At 37.0% G+C, this 11,229-nt stretch overlaps 2 protein-coding genes across 3 annotated transcripts; both read left to right on the forward strand.

Moving 5' to 3' along the window:
- The first annotated feature begins 2,016 nt into the window (after window positions 1-2,016).
- Window positions 2,017-4,580, forward strand: LOC103449315 (probable glycosyltransferase At5g03795). The gene is made up of 3 exons (XM_008388613.4): window positions 2,017-2,481; window positions 2,837-3,404; window positions 3,877-4,580. Exons 1-3 carry the CDS (start codon window positions 2,184-2,186, stop codon window positions 4,376-4,378), a joined length of 1,368 nt encoding a protein of 455 aa, XP_008386835.3. The 5' UTR covers window positions 2,017-2,183; the 3' UTR covers window positions 4,379-4,580.
- A 725-nt stretch (window positions 4,581-5,305) lies between these two features.
- Window positions 5,306-11,227, forward strand: LOC103449314 (protein EMBRYO SAC DEVELOPMENT ARREST 30-like). Of its 2 annotated transcripts, none has more exons than XM_008388609.4 (11): window positions 5,306-5,650; window positions 5,839-6,095; window positions 6,195-6,279; window positions 6,581-6,651; window positions 6,730-6,818; window positions 6,918-7,161; window positions 7,514-7,626; window positions 8,136-8,226; window positions 8,663-8,791; window positions 9,728-10,281; window positions 10,366-11,227. In XM_008388609.4, the coding sequence occupies exons 2-11, from the start codon at window positions 5,928-5,930 to the stop codon at window positions 10,808-10,810; spliced, it is 1,989 nt and encodes a 662-aa protein (XP_008386831.3). In that variant the 5' UTR covers window positions 5,306-5,650; window positions 5,839-5,927; the 3' UTR covers window positions 10,811-11,227. The 2 variants fall into 2 exon arrangements, with proteins under 2 accessions (XP_008386831.3, XP_008386832.3); XM_008388610.4 differs by having other exon boundaries at window positions 5,359-5,650; window positions 5,842-6,095.
- Window positions 11,228-11,229: the final 2 nt, after the last annotated feature.

The raw sequence follows: 11,229 nt of genomic DNA on the forward strand, positions 1-11,229 counted from the left end.
TTGTTCTATACCCACAAAATAAATAATTGTGTCCTCAATTTTGTATCCATAGGCCATTTTTGTTGTAGTGAAATGACTTAGTAGTATGAATAATGTGTATGTGTATATGTGTGCGTGTGTTTTGCCAATTTGATTTAGAAAGAAACATCTCTATTGTGTAGACATAACGTTACATGATTGCATGACGCTAAATATGTGCGATGCATCTTTTGCTTAAAGATTGAAAAAATGAGATGAAAAATGTTTCAAACTTTTATCCCTTTATTGTTGTCTGAAAAATGCATCTTTTGTATTTACTTCGTTTTTCTTCTCAAAAAAAATGTTCTTTGTTGTCTTGGGGGAGGTTGTTTTCAAATTTGAGGGTCAAGTAAATGCATGTGTACGTGTAATGGAAGCATCGGCATTACTTCTTCACCAAGAATTTTGACAATAATTTTTTTTGCCCGAAGAATGCAACACCTGCAAGTGAATTAGACGGTGAAGCCTCAGGGACACCGATGGACACTGATAGCATTGTTGCAACCGGTAACATGTCCCAAGGTGGAAGTCCAATTCCCAATGAACATCAGAAGCAAAGCTCTGATACGGATGTGGGTCAAGAGGGAGGCCAGTTGGAAGCAGATGCCGAGGTAGAGGTCGAGGCAGGGATGCTTGATGGTGAGGACGCGGAGGCTGATTTGAATCCAGTTGGTTGAGAGATGTGGTGGATGTTATATCGCCAGTTAATACAGAAACTCTCCAACATTGAGTACTGACATCAAAATGAAGTAATCTCTGGTACAGTAGTTGAAATATATTGGGGTGAACATCACATAGGATCATTTACCAGTCAAAGGGTTACCCTACCATGACAGAGTTGGGCATCCTTGATGAACATAAACCTGGCGAGATGGCATGGCAATGACGACAGTAAATTATATTTGTATTTTGAGTAACTTCGATTTTGTATTTGACTCGTGTCTCAAATAAAATTGAAATTCGATTTTATTTTGGCCTATCAAAATATCTATGCTTCCCCAACGTTTCTAAGTAAAATATTTTTCCAACTCTGCTTCATTTTCTTTTTATTTATTTATTTCGTTCTGAATTCGAGTTTTTCAATGGCTCCGGATTCAAGGCATGAGAGATACAATCAATGTATGTAGAATGAAGGGACGAAAGTTAATTTTGTCCAAACTTTAAGTAGGAAATTAAAGTTTAAATCTTCTCCACTCAATTTTTTGTGACCTATATATTAGAGTGTCACATGGTTTTTTTATTTAATTTATAATTTTTTTATAGAGAAAATAAGTTGAAGAGTTACCTGTTAAGTGTGATTTAACTGAATAACTAAGTGTCGAAAAATCAAATAAATGACAAACGATTTTTAACATCAGCAAACCTATCTAATCATTTCAATCATATACAACGGACGAGACTTAAGTTGAAGCCAAAACAAGTAAAAAGAAATGCTAGAAAGACTCTCAAAGTGGGGCCCTGTCACTTCATGTTTTTTGTACTAAACGCTTAACTAAATTAATCTCACTTAATTTATTTTAAATCAATCTAACTTAATCTATAAACCTAGATGAGTCCAAAATAATCCAGATGCAACAAGCGCGTTACTTAGGGCTGGTTTGGTATTGCTGTGCTTTGAAAAAAAGCTGCTGTGAGAATAAGCGGTTGTGCTGTGAGAATAAGCGGCTGTGAAATAAATCAGCAGAGTGTTTGGTAAACTTTTTTATAAAAGTGCTTTTGGAAAAAAAAAGCAGTCTAATAGTGGGTCTTTTCATTAAAGAAGCACTGTAGCTCCGTGTGCTTTGAAAAAAAGTCAGTTTTCCAAAGCTGCAAATAGCAGCTTTAGCTTTTTCCTTTGATTTCAGCTTATTCTCACAGCAGCTTCCAAAATAAGCTCTTTTTTTTCAGTTTACCAAACACCAAAAATCCTCATAACTTTTTTTCATGGGTGCTTTTTTTTTAAGCACCTCACTCCCAAATTAGGTCTTAAAAAAACCTGATCCGCAAGGCATCGAAACCGAACCTGAAGACACTATTTTGGCGTGTTGCTTATTTTTGGTTATTTTTTGTTTTTTTGTTTTGTGCCGGCTCTCTCTCTATGTGTCCGCCTGACTCTGGTTTGAGGAGTGAGAAGTGAGAGGAGACTGACTGAATTTCGACGTCGTCCTCCTCCTCCTCCAACCTCCATGGCCGATTCTTCTTCGGTGGTGCTATACTATCTCTCTCAGCCGCGGTCCTTGAGACATTTTTACTTCATACCCACAACCTTAGCTCTCGCAACCTCTCTCCTCATCCTCTTCTACATTTCCTCCACCTCCAATCTCTTCGCCCACCACCATCATCATGCTCACTCAATCCCACAACTGCTACTCAATATTTCATCTTCCTATACACCCTTTCGAGTCGAAGCTCATCTGAAAGCGGACGGTGCTCAAGTAATCCAGGGTCAACGCTCACCGGAGCAACCTCAATTGGGATCGAATGGTATGTCAATTTTCGATTTTCGGCTTTTGGGACTTGCTAATTGGGCTTGATGTTTTTATATAATTGATGGGTTTTCGTTATATTCGTGTGTACAACTTGTAATTAGAACTTGTGATCTAGAAGGATGAAACTGAATGAAAGAATATAAAGGTTTTGTGGTTGTTGATGAAATGGCAGGTGAAAATTGAGATAGGTGGTGAAAAATTGTGAACTATTTTTATGAAATGTTGAATCTTTGAACAATTTACCGGGTTGAATGTGAATGTGTGAGTGAGTAACAGTTTACAACTTTACAGTCTGAGATTTCAATGTTTTTGATTTCGGTATGTGGAAACTGTTGGTTTTTATGGTTCAGGAAATTATGTCAATAACAAAGCCGTGTTCCATGATAGACATATCTTTCTTGAAGACTATAAAGAAATGAAAAGGAGCTTTAAGATATATGTTTATCCTCACAGGCAAGATGACTCCTTTGCAAATGCACTTTTGCCTGTGGATTCTGAACCCGGGGGTAATTACGCGAGTGAAAGTTACTTCAAGAAGGTCCTTATGAAAAGTCATTTCATTACCAATGATCCTACTAAGGCGGATCTTTTCTTTCTGCCTTTCTCAATTGCAAGGTTGCGGCATGACCCCAGAATTGGCGTGGGAGGTATCCAAGATTTTATAAGAGATTACATCTTCAATGTTAGTCACAAGTATGAATATTGGAACCGGACAGGTGGAGCAGATCATTTTTACGTTGCTTGTCATTCCATTGGGCGGTCAGCCATGGAAAAAGCAAATGAAGTCAAATTTAATGCCATTCAAGTTGTTTGCTCTTCAAGCTACTTCCTACCGGGCTACATACCACACAAGGATGCATGTCTGCCACAAATTTGGCCCAGAAATGAAAAGCCCCCTGACCTCCGTTCTTCAAATAGGTGAAGATACTTTCTATCTCTCTTTTGTTATACTAGACATAATCGTATGTTTTCCTTCTATAGTAGAGCATCATCGTCTGTGACACTAGATGATTTGTATTAGCATTACATTCAGAATATGTCACATCAAATGGATAAGAAGTTATGACAAAGAGATGCCCGCTTTTTGGGTGGAAAAGATGGGGATTTTAACGCTGTTGGATGTGAGGAGGTGGATAGTTTGTGGGAGAGAGTGGGATTTTGGGTACTTTATGGGCTTCGGTATCTTCAGAATTTGCAGCCTATTCTTTCTGAAAAAAAGGGGGAAATCTATTTATTTTCTTTCTTTAAATATTCTATCTTACAAATGCATTCATTTTCTGAAAATTGAATTCGCAGTATAACCATGCTTTTGGAAATATGTTGGTTTTATCTCTGCATGAGCTGGAACTTAGTTTTCCCCTTTTGATAAAAAAAAAAAACGAAAATGCAGGACGAAACTTGCATTCTTCGCCGGAGGAATCAACTCCCCAGTACGAGAAAAGCTTCTTCAAGTCTGGAGAAATGACTCTGAGATTTTTGCGCACTTTGGTCGGCTTACTACACCATATGCTGATGAACTGCTTGGCAGCAGGTTCTGCCTCCATGTCAAAGGCTTTGAAGTAAATACAGCTCGTATTGCAGATTCACTATACTACGGTTGTGTCCCAGTGATAATTGCCAACTACTATGATTTACCATTCGCAGACGTAATAAACTGGAGCAGCTTCTCGGTCATTGTTGCTACTCTAGATATCCCACTGCTTAAGAAAATCCTCAAGGAGATCAGCTCCGATGAATATCTGCGGTTGCAGAGTAATGTGTTGAAGGTGCGCAAACATTTCCAGTGGCATCTTTCCCCTATTGATTATGATGCTTTTTATATGGTTATGTATGAGTTGTGGCTCCGACGAGGTTTTTCGACAGTTCCCTTGAGCAATTTTGAAACTTCTTAGTCAACAAATTGTTTTACACGATTGAAACAACTGGATTCTGCATGTATATGTTTCTTTTAGTTTAATCCTTTTAGTGCAAAAGTAGCTTGCAAGATTGAGCATCATAATCTTGACTTTGCTCAGATTTCTAATTTTCTGTAGCCGTGAATTTTGATTTGTAATTCACTTCCAATAAGAGAAAATATACAATTTTTGTTTTATATATTTATAGCTTACAATTTCTTCCTCACTCTCTTCTAACGTACTTTGAACCGGAGTTATGAAATGACGGCCTTATTTTAACAAGTAACGCAAAAGGCCCTTATCTCTCTTCTTCAAAACTATTTTAGTTTTTCGACTGTTAATAATAATATCGTTTTTGTTAGATTGCATCGCTTACTAAATAATGTTATTTGCTAGTATTTTGAAGAAGAAGAGAGCTAATGCAAACATGTCTTGTAAGAACAAAAATTCTAAAGTTTTTAACGAGTTTTAGTTCAATGATATTATTTACATAAGTTTTATGAGTTTTATGATACCACGGACTCTAGTAATGAGTGACAAAGTTTTGACAAGTTGAAGAAAGAAAAGAAACAAATGCGTCAAGGACTCGTAGATTAGCTGGTTGAGAGTATAATTTTTATATTGAAGTCTTGAACTCGATTTCTCTATTCGTATTGATCGCTTGAGTTGAAAAGGAAATTAGAGCATTATTTTGTCGGATAATTGGCTGAAATGAAGGTTATTAAATTTTAATCGTTGAAATTCTCGAATCAAATTACGACAATGTATTAACGATGCAACAAATCTCAAAAAAAGAAAAAAAAATCATTTCAATAATTGAATTTTGTATTAACATCGTTTTAGCCGATTTCATTATTTTATTTTAATTTTTTCGAAGAACGAAACAAAAAAAATAGAAAAAGGGAGAGAATCAAAGTGAGCAGTAATGTTGGGACCGTAAGACAAACAAAACAAAGCTCGAGATCTTTGAAAAAAACATAAGAGTACGAATCCGAGGGAGTACACACACACACACTGACACCAACGACAAAACACAAAGTTCCTTCCTTTCTTCCAAACTTCCAGTTCCATTTTTTAAAATCTACAAATTTGCAGCACAGAATCTAAAACCCATTTCCCTTTCCGATTATCTTCCATAAAGCTTCACTCCACGCCACCAGATTCGTTGATACCCCTCCGTCTGCTTTCTGTTTGTTTCCCGAGAAAAAATTTCCATGTTCAATTTTTTATTGTTCAGATTTGAATTGACTAATCGCCCCTGCTTCCGAGGTTCGTTGACTTAACTTACGATTTTATCAATCTTTAATCTTTGATTATCTGGTGGTACAATAGCAATAGTTCAGATCCTTTGATCGAAATTTGTCATCTTTTTCATTGATTCATCGTTCTAGCTCAATTGGGTTGTCTTTGTTTTCTTGGTTGATTGATTTTTTGTTGTTGGCTGTTGATTTTTTTAGTAGGAAAATCATCGAGTTGAAATTGGATATGGAAATGTGATGTTTGATTGGGGAAAGTGGAATTCTTGTTGCGTGCTTGATGAGCCAAGATGATATTCAAATCTAAGATAAAATGGGTTGCTGTCTTTGTCCTCGTTTTATCTTTTGCATCATTACTTCGGCATCTCTCTATAGCACGATTTTCGACTGTCGATTTAGTCCAGTATAGCGCATTGACCGCATTCCATAACGATTTCAATTCTATCTCTGGGAGGCAGGTGGGATTTTGATTCATTTCTCTGTCTTTTATGCATATATTTCGAGTGTATGTTCTTGGTTGTTTTGATGGGTTTCTTATGTTTGTTACAATCTTGCAGAGTGTTCCTAATAAGAAGCTATGGGGGCCTGTGAAGCCCCTGCAGTCTTTGCAGCCTTATGCCAACCCCCGAAGCAACTATCCTGGTGAAGATCTTGCTCTTTTTCTTGCATTTGTGTATTTTCTCATTTTGTTGCTTCTGGTTTTATCATATTCTAGCATGGTATAGTTTAAGAATTAGACAATTTGAACCCATTGACGAATCCATTCCCTCGCATGCAGGACCAAACACATTTTGTAGTCTCGAAGCATCTGTTAACTGTCATTTTTGTTGTACTGGATTGGAATTGAGTTCCCTCATGCTATGTTCTTTTTTGTCACTGGAGGATTTGATAACCTTGAACCTTTCATATTTTAGCTGATTGAATACTTTTGTTTTCTTTACAGTCCCAAATGACCAGAGCAATGGCTTCATTTACGCTAAAATATTTGGTGGATTTGAAAAGATAAGATCTACGGTATGATTTGTCAAATATGTGAAAATGATTCCGTGATAATTTGTATCTGGTGTTCATAAATCTTTGTTAATTTTCTAGATCTGTGATCTGGTCACCATATCCAGGCTTCTAAATGCTACTCTTGTCATTCCAGACATTCAAGAAAGTACTCGCTCAAAAGGCATCAGGTTCTTTTCTAGTTTGCTACTTCTTTTATGCCAATTTTCTGCGGTATGTAGACCATATGGTTCATTGCTTATCTTTTTTGTTTTAAATGACTTTGTCAGCTCTCGTTTCAAGAGTTTTACATATCTCTACGATGAGGTGCACTTTATAGCATCTTTAAAAAATGACATAGTCATTGTGAAGAGTCTGCCAGATAATCTGAAGGCAGCAAGGAAAAGAAATGAATTCCCTTCTTTTAGACCCAAGAAGTCAGCTTCTCCAAATTTTTATATCAAAGAAGTCCTACCAAAGTTGAGGAAAACCAAGGTTATTGGCTTGGTCATTGCTGATGGTGGATGTCTGCAGGTAGCTGATGTTCTACTATTTTAATAGTATAGCTATTGCAAAATGTCATCTGCTTGAGAAAACATGCATATTCTTTTAACATTTATAACTACATTTTTTCATACTCTTTTTGCGCTAGAACTGTCACCTATGAACCATTGTTTATGAAAATAAATACATGTTATCTAAGAACCACTAAAACATTCATTCTCTGTCGCTTTGCTATTGGTTCATAGGGACCATTCATTCACATATGATTATGCAGTAGTCAGTCTGTTTTCTTTCTTTTTGCTTTAGTGATTTCTGTGTTCCAAGCATGCATGCTTGATAATTAAGTCTAAGTGTTCTTGATGCAATATAATCCTATTTTCAGTCAATCCTTCCACCAAACATGGCCGAGTTTCAAAGACTTAGATGCAGGGTCGCCTTCCATGCACTTCAATTCAGGCCAGAAATCCAAGTGCTTGGACACAAGATGGTGGAGAGGTATGAATCGAGCAACCCACCTTTTTTCTTGAAGATTTGAATCGCCTGAGCGATATTGGTGTTTAGCAAACTTGATTAGTACAGACTGCTTTTAGACCATCTGCATGATGTTTTTAGTTAAATAGATTTTTCATTTGAAGGTTACGGCTGAGTTGGAAAGATTAGGCAATAGATAGAGTTAACCAGAAGGACTTCAAAGGCTGCATGAAGTTTCCTATAATAACCGCTAGTGTGGTCATATTGTTCTGGGAAAGGATGAGGTTTATATCTTTTTGCTTAGGGATTCTATCTTATCAGAGTTTAGTGATTATTACTTTCGTATATATTGCTAGATTAGAAGGCCGTTATAGGATTAGTTCTTTTATTTATGTAGCTTCTGTAGATGATGGATCTTTATTAATTTATTCATTGTATCTGGCTTCTGGTGGACCCTGTTCACTGCTTGTAATAATTTAAATCTAAGAACTATTTTCCTTCAGTTGATCAATGTGGCTTTTATACTTCGATAGGTTACGTGCATGGGGTCAACCTTTCCTAGCGTATCATCCTGGTTTGGTGAGAGAAACCTTGGCATATCATGGCTGTGCTGAACTTTTTCAGGTAAGATGTTTAATCCGGTTTTATCTTTGGTAGTTGTGAAAATATAAATTGTTGACCTACATGCTTAGACTATATCATAGTATTACAGTAATAGAACCTAAGCTTGAATAACCTGTAATTATGAATCCCATTATTAAGTTGAGTTCCACATGTTGGCCCTTGGTGATGGAAAGAGGCTCACATGTGACGGGGGTGTTACAACTTAACATAAACTTCCTGGTTACAATCTTTTCAAATCTCTGCCTGTGAAGTCTAAGTTGGTGGTAAAACAATTGTTCTCCTTTGTTCCTTGGTTAAGTCTAAGTCCAATAAAAATCCAGTTTTGGAGCTCTCCCCCTCCTTTTGAGTGCAGGTGGTTTCTACCTTAAACAACTGCAAAATATTAACATTCATTCAGTTTCATGGTTATCAAATTATCTTGTTAACTTTTCTGTAGGATGTTCACACTGAACTCATACAATATCGAAGGAAACAAATGATTAAAAAGGGCATTGTTCATGAGGAACTAAGCATAGATTCACATTTGCGTAGAGAAAATGGCTCATGCCCGCTGATGCCTGAAGAGGTAAGCTCAGTACTAAATTTCAGATCCAGCTTATGTATTTGTAAGTACTGTTGTGTGGCTTCTAGTCCACTCTGATGCTTCTTTCACGTGGTCTATTTTTTGTTGTTTTGAAAATTTCACTTTTCAGTGCCATAAGAATGTTTAAAAGACTAGTAGTGAACTTCAATGCTGGTTGTGAAATTAAGTTTCCTTGGCACTCACTCAACACTGGAATTGATTTGAGCAGTTCAGAAAAAGCAGAACCTCTAGCATCCTTTAATCGATTTCACTTTCAAATATTAAATATTAACATTACAATTGGAATGGAATTTGTGTTTCCAAAAATTTATGCACAAGTAATATGTTTAATAAGTCGAGGACGCAGACCAAAAAAGAAAACATTAGAGGATGGAATGACACTTCCCCTTAATTAATCCAACATTATCTGATTCATAAAAACAATTTTCGTATTTAATTACTTGAAATTTTTTATTTCAAAGGAGTAAATGATAAATAGGCAACGAATAAGAGTAAGGAATGATCCTTTCTAAAGGTATCTACTCTAAATAATGATATGCGTCACTGTGATTCCTAAATTACCATGTTGACTGTCCCTAATTGGGTCATCGCCTTGACAAAAAGCATAAGAAAAATAAAAGAGAGGGGAGGGTAGTAGAAAAAAAGATCCTGGGATTGAAAACAACCTTGTATATTATCTCAAGCTCAAGTCCTTATCCCGGGGCTTGACTCAAGCATTTTAATACGTCTGTGAACAAGCTTTAACTAAGAATCATGGTCTAAATTTGATCTTGTACTTATTGCATCGTTTTACACACTATAATTTCAGTTTTGGTGGTGCATTGATAATGTATGGGCTCATTGATGATAATTAATAAATCAATCTATCTACATTTTTGTGGTTCATTAGCTCATTTATTCGTGTTGCGACTTTCACAGGTTGGAATTCTTCTTCGTTCAATGGGGTATCCTCCTAAAACAATTATATATCTGGCTGGTTCTGAAACATTTGGGGGTCAACGTGTTCTGGTCCCTTTGCGTGCTATGTTTCCCAACTTAGTGGATCGCACTTCCTTGTGCAGCAATAAAGAATTGTCTGATATACTTGGACCTGAAACACCCCTTCCGCAAAATCCATTTCAACGACTGCCAGCAAAAAGCAAGGAACAACTTAAAGAAAAATGGAAGAAGGCCGGTCCTAGGCCTCGGCCTCTTCCTCCACCTCCTGGTAGACCTATCTATCAACATGAAAAAGAAGGCTGGTATGGTTGGATTACTGAGTCTGACACGGAACCAGACCTTTCTGCTTTGGATCTGAGGATGCAAGCACATAGACTAATTTGGGATTCTCTTGATTATATTGTCTCTGTGGAAGCAGACACATTCTTTCCTGGTTTTAACAATGATGGCAGTGGATGGCCAGATTTTTCAAGCTTGGTCATGGGACACCGTGTGTATGAGGTTGCTTCTTCTAGAACATACCGACCAGACAGGTAGGAGAAAAAGAAAGGAATCTTCTTCTTCGACTTTTTATGATTATTGTTCTTATTTAACTTGTGTGTCCTCTTTTCGAACAGGAAAGTTGCAGCAGAACTTTTCAACATGACCAGGGACAATGTCTACCATCCCAAGCATAATTGGACAGTCTCAGTGCAGGAACATCTTAAGAAAAGCTTAAGTGAGGAAGGCCTAATAAGGCAATCCGTTTTGTCGAAGCCAGCATTATTCATTTCACACCCACTTCCCGAATGCTCATGTAGAATATCTTCTGCCAATGCTCCAGTTCATGTAAAAGGTAATGATGGCCGAACTATATATGGAGGTGAAGAAGAGTGCCCGAAGTGGATGAAGCATGGTGACGAAGTTCCTTTGGATTCAGCTGGGGAAGAGGGTAAGGTGGAGGACAATGAATTGTCAGAGTACGGAAGTACTCTGGATGAACAACCAGAATCAAATGACAGCGACAGAACTAATGCTACTCTTGTCTCTGAGCAGGATGAGGAAATGTACCCGAATGACTAAAGTTGGATCTACATGCGATACAGTTCCTATCTTTTACTCTAATGCAGCCTTCCGCTTCCATCGTCTTCCACTGAAATGGAAAGTTTTGGAGGTAGAGATGACAATAACTGTTTGATTCATGGTTCCAGCTTTGCCATTTTGAGAGATATAGGTATTCAAACATATTCTTTGGGTAAATTCTTTGATTTTCTATAGTAAACGGGAGAGTTATTTGTTTACCTTCACACAAGTTGAGGATCGGGAAATATTATCGATGCGCTTGGGGTAAAGCCAATCAGAGTTTGTACACCGCCTACCGGTATTGAAGGTTTTTATTCATAGAAAAAGTGTTACTTGTTAGATAAGCCACATGTGTAATTTTCTTGTAAACAACAAATGACGAGTACATGAAATGGTTCATTGCGATCTCTTGTTAAATT

Source organism: Malus domestica, chromosome 12, assembly GCF_042453785.1.
Source record: "Malus domestica chromosome 12, GDT2T_hap1".
Classification (NCBI taxonomy): domain Eukaryota; kingdom Viridiplantae; phylum Streptophyta; class Magnoliopsida; order Rosales; family Rosaceae; genus Malus; species Malus domestica.